The sequence below is a fragment of the Mustela putorius genome, unplaced genomic scaffold, assembly GCF_011764305.1.
Source record: "Mustela putorius furo isolate JIRA1106 unplaced genomic scaffold, ASM1176430v1.1 tig00003863_pilon_pilon_pilon, whole genome shotgun sequence".
Lineage (NCBI taxonomy): Eukaryota > Metazoa > Chordata > Mammalia > Carnivora > Mustelidae > Mustela > Mustela putorius.
Window position 1 is genome coordinate 30,284,056 of NW_025422015.1, and position 20,793 is coordinate 30,304,848.

General features: G+C 38.7%; 1 protein-coding gene across 6 annotated transcripts in view; it reads right to left on the reverse strand.

Moving 5' to 3' along the window:
• PKIB (cAMP-dependent protein kinase inhibitor beta) overlaps nt 1–20,793 on the reverse strand; it is a 109,904-nt gene that overhangs the window by 21,736 nt on the left and 67,375 nt on the right. For all 6 annotated transcript variants that reach the window (XM_004740114.3, XM_045066405.1, XM_045066408.1 and 3 more), the window contains exon 4: nt 3,374–3,478. In XM_004740114.3, the coding sequence (XP_004740171.1) occupies nt 3,374–3,458 (85 nt within the window). In that variant the 5' untranslated portion in view covers nt 3,459–3,478. The remainder of the gene's footprint in view (nt 1–3,373; nt 3,479–20,793) is intronic.

Genomic DNA, 20,793 nt, shown 5'->3' on the forward strand with positions numbered 1-20,793 from the left:
GCAGAGAGAGAGGAAGGTAAGCAGGCTCCCTGCCGAACAGAGAACCCGATGCGGGGCTTGATTTCAGGACCCTGGGATCATGACCTGAGCTGAAGGCAGAGGCTTTAACCCACTGAGCCACCCAGGCGCCCCCCATTTTTGGTAGTTTGTGGAGTCTATTTTTGTGGCTTATTTTGAGGATTTACTCTTTGGTGTCCTGAAATGTCATACAAGGTGCCTAAGAACCTTTATTTTTAATCCTTCTTAAGATTTGTTAGTATTCCTGAATTTAAGACTTTCATCGATTCTGGAAAATTCTCAGGTGGTATTTATTTGAATACCACTTTAATCCTTTATTATTTCCTTGGGAATTCCAATTAGACACATGAGATAGACAGTCTATTAACCATGCCTCTCAGCCTTTCATAGTTTCCCTTTCTTTCGTTTCTATGGGCTATATTCTGCATAATGTCTTCCGACCTATCTTCCCATTCACTAGTTATCGCTTCCTCTGTGTCTAACCTGCTACATAAACTACACATCAAGTTTTAATCTATATTTTCCATTTATAGACAACCTGTTTTGCCTTTTTTCAAGTCTGCCTCACTGTATTATATTTTGATCTTTATTCACACATAAATACCCTCATTTATCTTTTCAAATATATTGTCTATTTTTTAAAAATTTTTATGAATAATCCTAATATCTGAATTCTTTATACTGTGATTGTGTTGTGTAATCTGTAAACTGTATAATCTAAACTGTAATTATGCTGTATAATCTACAAACTGTATAATCTATCTCATTGTAACTTATTTCCTTGCATGTTTAATGATTTATGGTTGTAAACTTACATTTTTAAAAAACTTTTTCCTAGAAATTACCTGAGACCCTAATTAAAGTGTTTTCCTTTATACAGGCTCTGAATTTGCCTCCACTGGGGTCTGGGAGCACTACCAAATTGGTCAGCCTTAAATTCTCAGCATGAAATTTTTCACACTACAAAGTTGCAAACCTGCAACCCCTTGTAATAAGTGATCAAGAGAATTTTCCCTCCTTTTCCACACAAGTCAAGGACAAGACTGGCAAGTATCCATACTGTTTTCCTTTGAAGGTTAGGGTTTTGCCACATTGTCACTGAACTGAGTATGTCACTCTTCAATAGCCTAAGCCTTATACTAGGAACTCAGTTTGATCTCCCAACTTGAGTGGTTCTTAAGTTTCTTTCCTTGTTCCCAGAGCATGGCTTTTTAAAACGGAAATTGTGAATTACTGGGGAACTCAGGGAACTGAGTACACCATTCACATGCCTCTAGATTTGGGATTTTTCATTGTTCTGGGATTATGACAAATAATCTTGTCAACATGAGCATCCATTTTTAAAAAGTTTTGAAGAGGGGGCACCTGTGTGGCTCAGTCAGTTAGGTGTCTAATTCTTGATTTTTGTTCAGTCATGATCTCAGAGTCATAAGCAAAAGCCCTGCATAGGGGATCCATGATGGGCATGGAGTTTGCTTAAGATTCTCTTTGTCCCTCTCCCTCTGTCCCTCCCCCAAGCATGTGTGCATGCTCTAAATAAATAAATAAGCAAAATCTTAAATAAAATTTTTTTTAATATATCCTACATTGTAGAGCATTGTGTACTAGGGCTTTCTAAAGGACATTAAGTTTTCCATTATTTTATAAAAGGGAGTTCTAGATAAGTTTCAATATTTTTTTAAAATAATGCTCACTGTCTTGTTTGATGGTATAGTGGTAGAGACAAAGGGGTTTTGTTTTATTTTTATATTTTTTATTTATTTTTATTTATTTTTTATTTTTTATAAACATATAATGTATTTTTATCCCCAGGGGTACAGGTATGTGAATCGCCAGGTTTACACACTTCACAGCACTCACCACAGCACATACCCTCCCCAATGTCCATAACCCCACCCCCCTCTCCCAAACCTCCTCCCCCCAGCAACCCTCAGTTTGTTTTGTGAGATTAAGAGTCACTTATGGTTTGTCTCCCTCCCAGTCCCATCTTGTTTCATTCATTCTTCTCCTACCCCCTTAACCCCCATGTTTTTATATTTTAAGTCATCTCTATATCCAACATGGGGCTCAAACTTATAACCCTATGATCAAGAGTTGGATTCTCTACCAACTGTGCCAGCCAGGTGTTCCTCAATAATTTTTTTATCCAAGTAATAGCAAGATACTCATTTTATTCAGTCAAAAAACAGATGTACAATGATATAAATGCATTATTCTTTAACGGACCTGATTTTAATCCACAGATTCCTGTTTTTCCTTCAGAGAAGAAAACAGTCTTGTGATTTCAAGTGTAATCATTCATTTCTACATTAAAATTTATTCTCTCTAGGGTAAATTTCCAACCAATTCACAATCATACACAGAATTCATTTCTCCATGTGGTGTAAAGCCTAAAATTAAGGCTCAATATTATATGCTGCCTTGACATATGGTAAAATTGGGAGGGCTTCAAATAGCCTAAATATAAAAGTTTCCCTCCCCACTCTGTTCTCAAGGATAAGGTATGCTAGCCAAACAATCAGAGGGACCAGGCACAGTTCCTATTTATCCTTTTGCAAGCCTGTGGAATATTCAAACAAACCAATCATATCACCTTGTAAGAACCAGGAGGCATCACACACTCATATTACTACAAAGTAGGCCTCCTATTGTCCTCGGTTGGTTACTCTGTGTCTAAGTACAATCCCTGTGAAGCCCTGCATGGCCTTCAGTATCCTTCTCCCTGAGCTATAAATATATGTGACTAAAAATTTGCTGTCAATCTCATCTGTCCAGTGGCAAGTGCTGAGTGTCTGGCTATTCCCATACCCACAGGGCAGGAATCTCTCCCTTACCAATGGGGCGAATAAGAAACCACTGTGTCCCAAACCACATGACATGCTCCACCATGACTGAGGACACCTGGTCAGCCTCAATTAACTGCTCTTGGTTAACTAAACTGATTCTGTGATATGGTAAGTCTGCCTGGGAAGGAATAGCTAATTGCTGGCAGATCTGGGCTATGTCCTGTGTGGTATTCTGTTGTCTTTGCTAGGCATTGCCATCACTTTCCACCCTAAAACTCTCTTGTCTCCAAGATGAGAATCATTATTTCACTGCATCCTGCTATAACCTGGTGATGTCAGGTTTAGTCTGTTTGGGAGGTCGTCTTTGTTTACCAAGGATCAGCCTAAGTCACTGTGGCTGGCCTGGTGACTATCATCAGCTGCTTGGGAAGCTATACAGACATTGTAATTGTGCACCTCTGGGACAGGCCCACAGATAGCCTTTTTGCGATATTTGTGGAAAGAAAGGAGATCACCACCCCATAGAGAATTAAGCATGGTATCCCAGTTGTTCATGCAAGGGTAGTGACCTTGCTGGTTTCCTGTGCTGCTGCTCCCCTTGCCACTGTTGCTTGCGCTCTCCTGACCCTCAGGAGTATCGAGGTGCACATCCATCTTGGCCTGTGGCCCAGGGGCTGGTGAAAAAAAAAGGTGGGGGAGGAAGGAACATTGGTACTCAACTGCTCTCCCAAAATAAAACTCACAGCCAGTGTACCTAGGCTTTGCTCAGTATTTCTGTCTACCAACACACCAAAGGACTAATCTTGCAATCATTGGCCTTATGGTCTCCATCCAAGTTTACTGGATGTGGACCTTGATTCCAGGAAGACTGGAATTCCCTGGACAAAGAGGTACCCCCGACAAAGAAGGCTATCAAGCTCCTGAAACTTTCCCCATAAATACCCCGAAGGTGTGCACTATAGGTGATTGTGCAGACAGAAACTGAAAGCTGCAACTTTACATGGCTAAAAACCTAAAATATTTCAAATTTGTGGAATTTGAACAGAGGAAAAAAAGAAAGAAAGAATTCCACATGACAGAGGAGGTGGGGCCACAGCAGAGGAGGGTTTTGATCCAACAAGCCTGGTAGTAGACCACTCTGCTGCTCCCCATGTGTCTGTTGCAACAAAGACCCTAATCCTCCACAAAACACCCACGGCACCCTTGTGGCATCATGAAGGGGTTAATTCAACTGAATTTAAGCCCACGGTCTATAAACCAACTACTGCTATTGGGGATGTCCCCAACCTTGATGATACTGATTTGAGGTTCTCTGGGGGAAGAAATAAGTATGATGGGAGTAGAGAGCACCATTCCCCACCTCACCCTCATTCCTCACCTATATCCGGTGACCAAATAATAATAATAAGATAAATTAAAAAAAAGAAAAGAAAGAAAGAATGCTGGATACAAGGAGAGAAAACCAACAAGAAACAACTTAAAACAAAGGTCCACAATTTGACCTCACTGGAAATCCAAAATTTACTAGAAACATTTATATAGCAAAAAATAAAAGGACACTGATTTGTGTGCCTTTATAATATATATTCTGAATTAATTTTCCAGAGATTTATTTATTTATTTATTTAAGAGAGAGAGAGAGAGAGAGAGGTGAGGGAGGGGCATTAGGAGAGAATCTCTAACCAGACCTCCTGCTCTGCCTAGAACCCAACATGGGGTTCAATCCCATGACCTTAACTGAAACCAAGAGTTGAATGCTTAACTGACTGAGGCACCAAGGCACCCCTGAATTAATTTTACTATCTGCAGAAATTCATCGATTGATCTTAACAAATACTAAGGCTAAAATTACAGTTATACCTTGAATCCCACTATAATAAACATGGTATCCCCTACCATGAGGGAGTTACTAAATATAAGGTAGAACACAAAGAGGTATGACTCTCCTTAACTATAGGAAATTCCGAGGTGTCTGCTTGGGATTCTCTCTCTCCCTCTATCTCTGCACCTCCCCACTCCTATGCTCTGTAAATAAATAAATAAAATCTTAAAAAAAAAAAGAAAAAGAAAAAAGAAAAAAAGAAACAGGTATTGACCTTCTCAGCACTCACATGGCTAAGACAATTTTACCATCTTTAGTCCCTTTTGGGTTCTGGAGGTAACATATTCTTCAATAACAAATTTTACTTAATGTCACTAAAGTTGTTATTTAAAAATTAGTTCACCTTGAAAGGGGATCCCACCAATAAAAGTCTCTAAAAATCTGTCCAAACTGAAATCAACAGGCACTCCAGTTTGTGCCCTCAGAAACCTCTTCACCAGAGAGGCTTTAGTAACCATCTTTCACAGCTCCTAGAGTTTCTGGACCACCTATGCTGGCCATAAGTTGCCCATGGAGTTCTGATGTAAGAAAGTGCCTTTCCTGGCTTGGCACTATATACCATTAAAATGGCAATTATTGGCCATATAGTAGGTTTTTCTGGAAATAAAGCTCTCATAAACTTTGAGCCTGTGACCCGTTGTACCTGGCTAGCCATTAAGCCTTGAGTCATTAAAGCAGCACTCCAAAAGCTCAGCATAGCTTCTGAGCCTTCCTTGCTACTGGATAAAGTCAAATCTGGACCCTCTGATATAACCCACCTGCAGAAGGGGTGTCCTGGCTTCAGTCTCTCGACAGATGCCACAATGCTGATGGAGGCCATCTCATTCCCAGAGCCCTAAGCTACTTGGCAAGCCCGTTAGAATCAAATGAATCACCAGCAGTGGGAGTTCATACATTTTACTGATGATATCACCACCATCATACATCAGTGGAGAGCCGCTGTTTTCATCCCTTAACCAGAATGTCCCTGATAAAGGGAAAAACCTAAGGGTCAGGATGATTGGTACACCTTAGGCAGTAACAACTGGCCCCATCTGTACATTTTTGTATATTGCCTAAGAGTTGCCTCCTTTTTTGTAAAGAACTCTGGGAATCGCTTCACAGATACCTAAAATAAAAATCAAGGTAAGAGATTTCTCTACACGTACCAAGACTACAATACAAAGCTTCACGAGGATACCCCTTATCCCCTTTGGAGTTCTAAGTACACTAATAATGACCAAAGCACTCATTTCACTTGTCAGAATACATAATACTGGGATCTTGAAGAAAGCATTCAAACTTTCAGCTTCTCTATAGGACCCAGGCAGCGAGCCCCAGGCAGCAAGTTCAATTGAGAGGCTGAAAGGGCTCCTCAAAGTACTATTTAAGTCACAAAAAATTCATGCCTGCCGACCCCTGAGGATATCCACTTTTTACAATAATGCCACACAGATTTCTACCTTGCCATGTGATAAAATAGACCGCACATGGCCTAACCACAAGTTCCCTCCCCACACTGCCCTTGTAGATAAGGCCCCTTTGCCAAACAACCCTCCCTCTATCAAAGGGACCAGACACAATTCCTCTGATCCCTGAATAGCAGATTTCAGTTTCCTGACTGCTTGCAGAATTATTCAGACAAGCCAATCATATCTTCCCACATGAACCAAGAAGAACCCCAGATTCTTTTTTTTTTTTCTTTAAGATTTTTATTTATTTATTTGACAGAGAGAGAGATTAAGCAAGAGCAAGGGGAGAGAGAGAAGCAGGCTTTATCTCAGGACCCTGAGATCATGACTGAGCCAATGGCCACTCAATCAACTGAGATACCCAGGTGCCCTGGAACCCCACTTTCTTACTACTATAGAGCCTGCCTCCCACAGCCCTGTTGTTCACTCTGTTCCCAAGTACATGCCCTAGGTAGTCCTGAATATTGTCTGCCTACCCAAAGCTGTGAATATATGTGACTAATAAACTGCTCCTGATTTCATACAGTCTCCTCTGTCCAGTGTCAGGTGTCATGTGTTTACCATCCCCACAATCCTCAGGAGGGAATCTCTCCTTCAACAATGGGGTGAATATGAGGCAACTAAAACACCAACAGCAATACCACTCTCCTTTCTCTCTTGAAAGGGAGCCTTAAGTATTAGGGAGGAGAGACATCTGGTTTGCAGATGGCCTGTGACCAGGCATACCCTCATAAAGTTACAACTTGTCTTGTTCATCATTGTGCGCTGAGATCCACTGCCATCATCTCATGCATGACCAGGACCTCAGATAGAGGTATGTGCGTCTGCATCCTTGTTGTTCCAACCCTAGGGTATTTAGGGCTTAGGGTCTATTTAAACCACCCTGTGCCCTTCCTGAGTTCATTTCAGTCTTTCTCCTGCACCCCTTTGGGGCCTACATGGCCCATCTGCTGAGGCGCTTCTCCTCACCATTGCTCCTCTATCTTTCTAGCGTTCTACTAAATAGGAAGCTTCTTGAAGGTAGCATGTTTCCTTGAGAATTAAGTCACAGTTCTGTCTATACTTGGATTTCCTAACCACATTCAAATTTCTATTGCTTAATTCCTCTGTAACTCAACCCAGAAAACGGGTTCTGGGCATCTTCCCAGAGACTCAGATAACACCCAGGGCCTTGTCCCATCTTGAATTGCTCTCCCACCAGCTAATGAAAGACTCAATTCTCTTGCCAGAAACAAAAACTATTATGTTTTCATGTACTCTTTCCCACTCTGAAGTCTGTTTTCAACTCTCCAGGTTCAAATGCATTAAAAAATCCTTTCTCTCAGAGTCAGGTTATTTCCGGAGATAACTCTGATTTCTGACACTTCGGCTTTTGGTTTGCATTTTAAAAAACTAATCAGGGCTGCCTGGGTGGTCCAGTTGGTCGGTCAGGTTATCCATCTGACTCTTTGTTTTGGCTCAGGTCATGATCAGGGTCATGAGATCAAGTCCCATGTTGGGTTCTCATGCCCAGCATAGGGTCTGTTTAGGATTCTCTTCTCTACCCTTCTTGCTTTTGCTCTTTCTCTAAAAATAAATAAATAAATCTTTTTAAAAAACTACTTGGAAACAAGTGAACATGTATCATTACACAACAAATAATGTCTATAGAAAACATTAAAGGAAGTGTAAAGGAATAATTATTTTAATTATCAGCTGTACACCTTTAAAACAGCCATTCTTAATTGAGCCTTTACTTACCTAGGTATAATGGATTGCTTTATATACATTATTTTATTTACTCTTTACCACAAATGTTAGAGATACAAGGTCAGGTGAGATAGGGTGGGGATTATACCCATAATTCAAACGAGACAACCAAAAATTGAATCTTCCAGATATTGGAACTTGCTCCAAATTAGGATTTAAGCCCTGTTATGTGTGATTCCAAAACACGGTTTTTCATCATTTCATTTTATTGCCTCCCTTCTAGAATCATCAACCCTTAGAAGTTTAGAAGAGATTAGATAGCATAGAAATATGCCCAGAATTATAAAGTTAGGGACAGACACCACCTAAAATTTGCCTACTATGCCATATACCATTCACATGAATCATCTTATCAAGAATATTTTCTTGATTTGAACTTCATATTCTCCATAGTGTTGGACCAAACTCATAACATTTTTCAAACAATTCATCTAATATAAAAATTTCCATTCAATTTTGAGTCTTAAAAATAAAGATCATATAATTGCAATAATAAGCACTTTGAATAAAAATCAATTTTTTTGTTCTCTTTGTACGTCTAATTAACTATTACATGACTTACAATATACAGTATAATTATATAATCTGTGAACACACACATTCAGATGTCTTAAAATTCTTTTCCAGAGTAAAATGAGAGCAAATTCTTATTGCTGGTGGTATAATATTCTCTATAATCTAATTATTGCTATTTTCAGGTTGTTACTTTTACTTTTCAACTTATCTTATATCATAAGTAGCAGAATTCAATGAAAATAGTAAGAGGTCAATATAAACTTTTATGTAAAAACCATAAAACTTTTTGTTAGGGGGGAGGGTAATTTTAGACTATTTAATTGCTTATTTATTTATTTTTCCTGTATCCTATCTTTGCGGTTCTAGTTGGCATTTTGTGGAAAGACATTTTATGATTACAAAGGAGAGGACCCCCCCAACAAATGCAACAAAGGAAATCTACTATTAGATTCCCTGGGGTAATTGACTAGGGATGGCAATGTATTTATCAGGCTGTTTAGTCATTTTTCTTTTTTTTTTTTTTTAAAGATTTTAATTATTTATTTGACAGAGAGAGAGATCACAAGTAGGCAGAGAGGGGGAAGCAGGCTCCCCGAAGAGCAGAGAGCTCGATCCCAGAACCCTGGGATTATGACCGGAGCTGAAGGCAGAGGCTTTAACCCAGAGAGCCACCCAGGCGCCCCTGTTTAGTCATTTTTGTACAGTAAGACAAGTATGCATTTTACTATAAAATTCTGAACTTTCCCCTTGAAAGCTGTAACTATGATTTTGTGACCTTCGTCAAGCTGCCCCAGCTATATACACCTTGGCTCAAAGATCCTTTAGCTCAGTAGCTGCTAAATGATCAGGCACTCTGCTTCACCCATCTGCTCTAACAGGGACCTCCATGGAATTTTTTAATAAGCTTTGGATACTTTCTTTTTATAGCTTTGCCAACATAATCATAACACATCCTAACACCAGACAGTGTAAATTAATTCCTCTTCTGTCTTATGAGACACTTCACAGAGAAGAATCAGATTTTCACCTTAACACTTGATTAAATTGTGGAAAGAAGAAGACCAAAAAATAGGTCTCTTGGAGAACTGTATCTCACTTATGCCAGCCTGGAGATTAAAAGTAAATTTACAGCAAATTAGCTCTTTCTAAGATTTATTTATTTTTGTAAGTCTTGATGGGAAGGGAGAAAAATAAAGAGAGGGGGCAAGGGTGGGTAAAAAGCCTATTTAACAAAAATTAATCTTATGCCAGATGAACTAGAGATTCCCAAATTTACCTGCCCATCAGGCTCACCTGGGTAGTCAGTTAACAATACAGACTAGAACCTCCAACTCAGTGTGTTTAACACCACGTGCATTGTAAGCACCCAGGGAGATTCATGCTGTCACACAAATCTGAGAATGACGGAACTGGAATCGAGGTTATTTATAAGCTATTGGGCTTCAGGGTCTAACAGCATGTATGACCCCAAAGAATGGTTGTTTTAGCAAAGTATACCAATGCATATGCACAGCCTTAGAGATCTATTCATCCAATCTCCAAAGTTATTGCAAATTTTCTTGTAGCAGATTAAAAATTAAATCACTAGATTTTTTCCAGACCTGCTCTATTAGGACATATACTGATGGTCTTGGCTGTATTAGTCATCCCCTGGGCTTTTTCACCATTCACTCTAACAGTCAACCTTAAAGTCCACCTCTAAATAAGTTTAATATATTTAAGTTTATATATATATATATATATATATATATATATATATATAAAGTTTAATATATTTTTCATGATGCATTCTGTGTGGATGATTTGTTTTACCCCTAGAAGACCATAACTCCTGGAAGGAAAGAAAAATACATTCTACGTGTGGACAGTGGATAGTAGTTGTTCAATGAGTGCTTTCCAAATGAACCTCACATCGATCTGACTTTGCAATCCACATAATTTGTAAATCCTGTCTGAGCAGATAGGAAGCTTATGTTATCAAACCTGAAATCAGTCTTTGGCATTTCAAACATTAGTACACTTATACTCTAGGTCTGGCAATATTTCTGAATCAAGAAAGATGTTGTAAGTCAACCGAACACTCTGATCCATTTCACATCATATTTCTTTTTATCTTTTTTTAAGATTTTATTTATTTGACAGAGAGAGAAACATAAGCAGGGTGGAGGGGCAGACGCAGGGAAGAAGCAGACACCCTGATGAGCAAAGAGCCCAATGTGGGACTCCATCCCAGGATGCTGGGATCATGACCGGAGCCAAAGGCAGACACTTAACTGACTGAGTCACCCAAGGCACATTAAATTCTGGAAAGAAGAAGACCAAAAAATATGTCTCTTGGAAGGTTCAAAAGAAGGTAGACCTTTTGCACTCCAATTTCACATCAGATTTCTCAGTATAGAAAAATTCTCCCAAATCCATCATTAAAATAACCGAAGAAAATACTAAAAAGCTAGTTCATTTGTAATAATCTGAAAAGTAGTGTAACTATAGACACTTTTAAAGATCTTCACTAGCAGGGGAAGCAGAGGAGGAAGGAAGCATGGAAACATGGATACACTGAAGATAGCAAAAACAACCGCTCACCAAAGATTGTTTATCTGGAAAGTCAGCCTGAGGAGCCAGAACACTCTGGACAATATTGACCAAGATATCTTTGGATCTTTCAAAGAGATTGTAAAAAACAATGGACTAAGAAAAAGCTAGGGTTGAAGAAGAATTCGCTTAATTCAACTAATATTTGGAGAGCATCATTTATAAATGTGCATCTTCTGAATAAAAAAATCAGAAGCAATCTTTTGAATTGCTTCAACAGCTGTTTGTAAGAGGATAAATACTCTGAATGAATCTATGAAGGCAGTGAAGTAAGGGAAACAAACATTACATGATTACATTAAAACACATTTAGAGCACAATTTCATTACAACAGGCAGCACTGCCTTTAGTCAATTGCAGACTCTCCCAAACCAACAGCTTTGCACCCTTCACAATCTTCCTTCATCAGTTTTCTCCTCTTCTCCTGACCCCACTGTAGACCTTCCAAAGTCCTCTTCCTTTTTATCCTATTCAGACCAACTCTTGGAAAAATTTGCTTAATTCATTCACAGAAATATGCTGTGTGGTTCCCTACAAGAAAAACTCCAAAGTCTTAGACCAAAGAATCAAATTGTTAATGGCGGCACTTCTGCAAATTAGTTAATAGAAAAGAAGTGTTATTTGGGAAAGTGGGGGGAAGACTTTTCTGAATTATCAGCATTTTATCTTCTGCCCAAGTTTAAGGTTGGGGCAGGGAGGCTGAAGTTGCATCTGTGTTTTTAGCAAGACCAATTACACACCATCAGGCAGATTCCTCAACCTCTTTGAGCCTCAGTTTACCCTAACCCTGTCTTGTTATCTCTCCTCAATGACTAAATCCTTTATCTTCCATTTGCAGTGCAGGCAGGAGAACCTAGATCTTTAGGGTTTTAAGTTGCTTTTAGCTGTCTCCTCTTTCACTCCTCTTACCTTCACACAAATCTGCCTAAATCCACCTAAGCTTCCCAATCACTCATCAAAAGCAGCCAGAAACTAAACAGGAAAGTAGTCATTAAAGCATATTGTAATTATAAGGATTTGTAAACCAATTTGTTTCACTTTCAAGACCTATGGACTAGGTACATTTATTGCAACAACTTCAAAACTTGGGATTTTTTTAGCTAAATGGATAAAAACTAAAAATATATTTTACTTGCACTAACAAGTATACGCTTAAAGAAAAACTAATCAGTATGTACACCATAGCTCTTGTTTCATTTGAATGAGGAATGTTCTTATTCAAGTCACTCTTGTGTCACCAGGAGACTGCCCCTGGGTCTTTGAGTCTCCGAAGAGATGACGAAGCTACATACTCCACCTCAGAGTAGTAAGGTTTCTGAAAACCAGGAAGTCTTGCATATTGGGGACTGCAGGATGGTGACAATAATCATGCACATAATAATCATACATCACATTGTATGGAGAGAAGAACATTCTGGCATTTTCAGAAGCCCCATTAGGAAATAATGAAAACAATACAGATGTTCATGAGTCTTTTTTATACCTACCTATGTGTGTGAATTTCCCCAGCAAATCATCCATGAGGCATGGAGAGAAAGCAGAGCTGCCTGTCTTCTGTTAACTTAGTCTTCATATTTTAAAATATTAATTGCCAAAATTAAAATTCAAAACCTGTTTCCTAGTAAATTCTATATCAGAAGGCTTTCTGTAGTCTGAAAACATCATGTTTCTTTGATGTGTTTTTAAGCAAGACCAATCATAACAATATTTTCATTGAGTATTTTTTTCCCATAAACATCAAGTTGAGTGGGCATTTTGCCTCTAGTTAATGCATAGAGTAAACTCTTTGGAGTTTAATAATCTTCCTTTTCTTTTGATACTTTCTGTAATTTGCCTCAAGATTTATCTGGGGAACATATATTGAAATAGTCTCATCTTTGTTTCTCATACACATAGTAATAATTATAAATGTAAGTAGAATTTTTGGTCTCTTTAAAATTGCATTTTTAAAATATTATCTGCACCCTGACACAGTTTCTTCCTTTAAATTATCTTAGTGTTAACTCTTATTTTTAAAGTTAAATGTAGTAATGGAAACATATGATTCAACTCCTAATTCTATCACCATCTATAACTGGGGACAAGTGACTAATTTTTCATAACACATTTTTAATGACCTGTGAAGTTCAGTAGCTGGGTGGAAATTAATAAGTGTGTTTCCTGCTTTTAAGGATATATAGAAATATTTCAATAGGCTAATTTAAAAAATCGAGAGGTAACATTTTGCACAAGGCATTCAAATGTTTATTCTGACCTTGACCACAGCAATCTAGTTTTTTTCTCTATTTTTCAGTTTCTTTTTTTTAAAAAAGATTGTATTTACTTATTTGTGTGTGTGTGTGTGTGTGAGAGAGAGAGAGAGAGAGAGAGACTGCATGAGCAGGGAGGGGGCAGAGGGAGCTGAGCAGGGAGCCTAGTGCAGGGCTTGATCCCAGATTCCTGGGATCATGACCTGAGCCAAAGGTAAACCCTTAACTAACTAAGCCATGCTTAACTGACTGAGCCACACATGTGCCCTCTATTTTACAATTTCATAGAGTTGATGCAAAGCCAAGCTACTCAATGCTACTGAAGACAGTCCAGAGAAAAGCAAAACAATAGACATTCCATAAGTAACTTGGAGATACCTGAGAATTTTGGAGTCAGAAGGAGTTTAGTCATCAGTAAATAATAAACAAAAATTAAATTAATGAGAAAGCAATCCTGATTTCAAAGATGAGAAAAAGGAGACCAAATTGCTGGTATGACAGAGATCTCATTAATTTCAGAATCAAGTCTAGACATCATGTCACTGGACATCTGGGCTTGTATTTATCCCACAATAATTATGATTTCTATTTTTTTCAAGGACAAAACCATTTTTTAACATCAGATCACCTATGGACATGGTGGATGTAATTTGCAACAGGAAAAGACCAAGCCTTTGGGTGCACGTAGGAGAAGAAGGTAGACCTTTTGCTACCCTATTCCATGAAGGTTATGCCTTCATGTGCGTAAGGGAAGGTTTCTGATTGCAAAATCTCTTAGGGAAAGACGTCTCCATATCCCAACTCTGTTCTGTGCTTAGAAGTCAATCTATGTTCTTCTGAGACTTTGTGAAACTAATCATTTACCCTTTCAATTAGAAAGCCCTCTTGCTTGGGAGTAGATTGTTGGGGTAGAGGGCCATTAAATGATAATCCTACCTGGGAAGGATGATATTCAGACAATAACAGTTACTTATTGTAATTTTAAAGTTGTATATGCTAGGGTCTGAATGACATAATAACTTCTAGGATATAAAATCACAACATGTAGTGATTTCTTTATGTGCAGAGAGAGGGATTCTAGCCTAGAGCCCAGGGAGGCAACTGCCAGTAGAAAGAGGATAGAAACCTGAAACAAGGCTAGACATTAAGAACAGAGCCAAGCAGTAGGGATCTCCCATTAATGGGCATAATGAACTGATTCTAGTAGTAATGATGTTGAATACCTAATACTAAGTTTCCCATCTCTGCACTATAATTCTCTCATATTATCCTCCAGTCTTGGGTGAACTTTACTATACACCACAACCATCCTAATGATATCTTTGCTTTGGGCAACAAAGAGAGGACCCTGAGGACAATCCTAGTCTGATTTCAACTAGAGAGTTTGGCAGCAGCATCAAAAAAATTGTGGGAAACATTAGAAAGTGGTGAGCAGAGAAACCAGAGCATCAGATGAGAAAAGTGAAGATAGCACTCAGGATGGAGTCCTAGAATCTGAAGATTCTCAGAAATACTAGGTGTGGAGAAAAAAACAGTTGGTATACCTCATAGTACGACAGATATAACTTGTTCATTGAGATTTAATGCAAAATGATGTCTCAGGATTGAAGAACCACATTTTTTAGATATCTGACTGAGAAAATACATAACAGATGAAAAGATTCTATGAAACACAAATTCTCATTTTTATAACAATAACCTATATATATTTAGAAAATGGTAATATATATGATATACAACAGTATTTATTTAGACACAGAGGCACAGATGGCTTGTGGACCCCTCTAATAATTCTGTAGAATCCCAGAAGACCAGGATCCCCATGTTGGTAAATGCTGGACTATATCATAAATTGTTGTCCTAGTGGCCAAAAACCTATTTCCTGTAACAGCTGGAACTTTAATCTCTAATAGATAAGCCTTCTTCCACCTGCCTTTAATTTGTCCCTTCCTCCATGTAGTATTACAAGCTATTCAAGCTAAAGAACTTTGTTGGGTGCTCATGTAATCTAATCCCTTCAGTTGGCTCTTCGAGATTCAAATGCTATCTAGTAGTCAATGTTCATAGACAATTTGGGGGTGGGTGGGTCTCAGCAATGTATCTGTAGAATACATTGCAAAAATATCTTATGCTAGATTCCATCCCAGTCCAGCCCAATCATTTGTTCAGTCCTGAGTCTTGGTAGCCTATTTTGAACACTGACAGTCCACCACCACTTGAGGGCCAAGGGCTCACACATTAGTGGCATTCTTCACTAGGCCTAATCCAAGCCTTATTTGTTAGATTATGATCATCACATGGCAGAGAATCAATCTTGAGTGAAAAAAATAAAATATCACTCCTGAAAATTCCAAATTATTTTCAGCAAGGCTGGGATGGAAAAGTCTCATTTAATTAGCAAGTCCAATAAAGATGTGACATTTACAAACTAATTATAACACATTTCCATTCTTCATTGGTACACTGAATGATGACATATTGTTCTTTTATAGTTGCAATTTCCAAGTCTTAATTGCTTTGGTTTAATTGGTTTAATCCAAAAAATGTCAATTCAATAATTACCACTATGCTGTTGGAATTAGCTTCATCTATCGTGTAAAAGAAAATTGACTTCAGAAAGGGAAAAACAATTATAATATAATACCAGGGGAAATACTATATCAACAAGATATTAAAAAACAATGTTGGGTGCCTGAGTGGCGCAGCGGGTTAAGCCTCTGCCTTCAGCTCAGGTCATGGTGTCAGGGTCCTGGGATTGAGCCCCACATCGGGCTCTCTGCTCAGCAGGGAGCCTGTTTCTTCCTCTCTCTCTGCCTGCCTGTCTGTCTGCTTGTGACCTCTCTCTGTCTGTCAAATAAATAAAATCTTTTAAAAAAGAAAAACACAAACAATGTTATATATAACTGAAATTAGTTTATTTTATGGGAATATAGAAAATGTTCTTTTTTCAATTCTAAATAATATACCAAATAAATAATCAAATATAAATTAACTAATCCAGAAATGCATTCATTCTTTTGTAAATTTATTAATTTGCTTAGAAAATATCTATTGAGTGCCAATTATATGCCTGGCAAAACAGTTGTGGAACTACTTTCATGAATCTAATGGGTGGGAAAAAAAATGAACAAAAATCCATGTATAAATACAAATTGCGGTCTTAGGTGAAAAAATTGTTTTGTGAGTGTATCAGAACCTGATTCGTTGACAAGATTAGCTGAGATATAAAGAAAAGGCACTAGCTGGTTGATACAGATACGGAAGACAAGTATTTCATGCAGAGGAGAAGAGCATAGCACACTTCAGAAGCTGAGGGAAGTCCAGTATGGCCTAAGTACAGAGAAGAAGGTAGAAAATGGCACAAGATGAAGTGGGTCAGTTAACAGGGGCTACACATCATTGGGGCATGTTAAGGTCTGTTCTATGCTAAAAGCAATGGAAAGTCATTGACATCTTTTAAGCAATAGCGTGATGATCAAAATTGAACTTTAAAAAGATCACTTCGGCACAGATTGAAAAGAAGAGTGGATTCAAGAGATGAGTTTGGAGACAACTGCAGTATTCCAGGTGAGAGATAATGACCGGTTAGAAGGTAGAGCTTATGCCTTCAATTTAACAATACATAAAGTCTAAAGTTATTTGTGTTCTACAAGTGACCTATTTTCACAGAGTTACACATATCAGGCTCAAAGGGAAAGGGGAGTGATAAAATAGAAGGTGCGGGTGCTTTAGAATGAAATGCACCTGGTTTAGCTCGGTCTGAACTTTTGGCTCCACTACTTATTAGTTAAGGGACCTTATACAAGGCATTAAGCTCTCTGAGCCTCAGCTTTCACATCTTTTGAGCATAGAATACTACCTCCCACAGCTGAGAAGACTAAGTGTGACAACGTGTGTGATATTCTCAGCATGTGGAAGGCCAGTTAGTATGAGGAGCCCCAGGACAGATCTGCTGGTTTCATCCCCTCATGTTAGAGATTCCCGAATTCCTTTTGAAGCCGGTTCCTCCCCCTGGGCTTCTTTCTCCATGAACAGACTAAAATTTACCCAGTTGCACAGGCCAGAAGCCCAGCAGGCATCCTTTTCCCTCACCTCTATGACCATCAAGTCATATAAATTCTATTCTCAAATAGCTATTTAATTGATGGAGCAACTTCTCTGCTCACTTTTCCTAACCTAGTTAAGGTCACCAACAACTTCAGACTGGAGTATCTCCTTCATCCTGCCTCAGTTTTCTTTTCCTCTTCCACTCTTTATGCTCGCCACGCAAATCTTACTATCTTAGCTCTTCGACTATTGCCCTTAAGCCAAGAAAAAGTAACCAAGTTCATTAGCACGACTAACAACACCCTGCATGATCTACATTCTGCTTATATATAAGCCTTGCCTTTTGGTTCTCCTCCCCTGTGGTCCAGCAGCTGAAAGAAACTGCTCCTCACTCAGGACTTGTAGCTCTCAGAAATACTCCCTTCACCTCCAGACTCAGGCCAGTGGATGGATGCAGTTCTCCTGGCGGGAGCATTCTCCTTCCAAAGCTTCTCTTCACTCATTCAATACCTCAAAACTGAGGTATTGAGGTAAGCTCAAAACTGAGGCTTTGGCTCAGATAGCACTTCACCTGGGAGGCACTTTTCTTCCACCTGACTGTATCTCAAAAATGTAGGGCAGCCTATAACTTGAATTTCATTATTTGAATGAATTCAGTGAGCACTCAAGTGGGGCCAGGGAAGTCTTACTGGATTGATGCAAGTCACATAGGTTGATATTGGAAGTGTGAGCAGAAGACCCAGGTCTCCTGCTACACGTTGCAGTGTCCCTTTCTCACCATCATGCCAACACCCACCTTATTCATCTCTGATGGCATTAGCTCTCTTCATTAAGCCTTAGGAACATTCTCTTCAGGTGGTTGTAAAATGTTGCACATTTATCTTATGGGTTATGATTTTTTCACTCAAAAAAGACTGATGTCACTTCCTTTCCCAATATTTCTTTGACTCTCCTGATATGGTATCCTTGGCTACTGTAACACTCTCAAACACTCCTGCTGATTTGTTACATTGATTCCCTCCCCCATGATACTGAAAACTCTTCTGAAACCAGGACCACGCTAGCTTCATTTTGCATTTCAGGTACCCAAGACTGTTCTTGGAACATAGTAGTATTTAATATTTGTTGAACTTAATGGCACGCCAGAGCTAAATGGTGTCCAAATGAGGGCAAGTAATACGATGTAAAGAGTGCTAAAAGAAAATGATGCAAGAGTAAAATTACAGACAAAAGCAATGATGGCTCTGCCATCGAGAGATAAAGATAGAAAAAGCAGATGACTCTGGCTAAGATAAAGAATCAGGAAGGCAACTGAGAAGATGGTGCCACTGCTGGGACAGGCTGCCTCTCCTGGGGAGTACCTTCAGTCCTTCAGTGGCCTTCCTGCCTCTTTGTTATTCGAGAGAGAGAACTGGAGATAGGAAGAAGCTGTCAGTTTCAGAGAGCTGAACAGTTAAGTAGGAAAGCTGAATCACACAGCACTTCCTATGCCTGCCGGGAAGCCCACAGCCAGCACAATAGTAGCTGGTTTCACAGGCTGCACCTCATTGAAATGACAGAATCAAAGTCAACCAACTGCAGTGGAAATGGAACCGAGCTGGGAACAGAAATCCAAGTGTCAGTTTGGTCTTGTCCTCTGGCCTTCGGTAGACCTCGGAGCCCCACTGTCCTCTTCCCATGAAACACAGGTTCAAACTAGGTGGTCTCCAAAAGTTCTTTCTCATTCAGGGGTTCCACAATTTATGGGCTTGACTTGATTTACTTAAAGCAGCTACACAACCAAGGTAAATAAAACTGTCAGCCTTGTTCATGTATGCAAATGCAGACATCCACGCTCATCCCTTCACTCCTGGAACTTGACCCGGACTAGTTGAAGCATTGACCCATAATGATATCCCCTCATCTACGTATGGTAAGCACAACTATAAGCTTTATCAAAAGTTAGAATATGGTGAGGCTGTAGAGCAGTGGTTTGCAAATATAAAAATCGGCATGGCAAGTTATTGAAAAGTTGCAAAGCCTTGCTCCAGATCTGCCAAATTGGAATCTCCAAGATGGAACCCTAAGAATATATATTTTGCACAAAATTCACTTGTGATTTGATAAATCAACTACTCTGAGGCTTATTTTTAAGAGAAAATTTGTGTTTCTCACAGGGTGGCCTGTAGGTCAATTTCATGTGCATTATCTGAGATACTTGTTAAAAATATCTGGGAATGTGGCCAGAAATCTCCATTCTCACAATTCTTTCAGTGATTTTATAAATAGTTTATATACTCGGACAAATGAAATCATTATGTGGGCAAAACCTCAAAGTCTATGAAACAATATAATAAAGATAGGAAATTATGATTGTAGTAGTTTATTTCAGTATTATTATTTATATTATACTGTTTTATCATTTTACTTAATCCCCAGGCAAGCCTATAAAATAAGCATTTTTAGTTTCATTTTACTGATAAATTGAAGCATTAGAGAATTCAGGTAACTTCCTCAAACACACAAGATTAAAATATGGATGCATTGGAACTAAAAATTAATGTCACGTAGGTAGGAAACCACCTATATTGTGACAGCGTGTGTAATTAAGATTTCAATACACCTTCTAATTAAAAAATTTGTTGAGATCTTATCTGATGAAGCAAGCTAGAAATATCTCTCTGTTCCTGCTGGCTGGTTTTATTAGCTACTACACACATGTTAAAATCAGTATAATAAGCATAGATTACCCAAGATAAAATGACTATTAACTACTAAGCAACAAAATTTCAAGGATGTCCTAGAATCATAAAATAATCTAAGGTAGTTATCAACTCTAGTCAACACAAATATTTACAGTTGAGAAGCCCAGAAGTATGCTAATCTCTTACCACCAGTGAAGAACCTCTCAGCTCCAGACTTTAGCTACTGACTGCTTCATTGTCTGTTTACTAAACGGGCCCTAGACTCTGTGCTCTTCAGCTCAGTATGACGATTATTTGTCTTAGTGCTAGAAGAGGACTACATGAGATGTCAAATGTCTTTCAGGGAACAAAATATTAAATGCTGTTGCTACAGATATGCTTTTAAGACAAAGATTTTTCTTCTTCTTCTCATTGAGTCTTCTCAGTTTATCTGATAAAATACCTGCTTGTGAAAAGATATGCTTGTCTTGGCCTCTTGTTAAATTGAAGCAGGAAGGGTGTCCCCAGTTCCCTGTTCCTGAGTTGGCCAGTTTTGCATCTAGCAGAGTAACAGACACTTCAAAAATATGATGAAAGTGACTGAACCTTAGCTATTAGGAGACGTAGGTCTGATTTTGTACAAAATTTCCCTGAAAGTGTGACTGGAAAATACAGTCGTCCAAAGCCATGTAACTTTTTCTTTTTTTTTTTTTTTTATTTATTTGACAGAGAGAGAGAGACATACACACACAGCAAGAGAGGGAACACAAGCAGGAGGAGTGGGAGAGGGAGAAGCAGGCTTCCCGCCGAGCAGGGAGCTCAATATGGGCCTCCATCCCA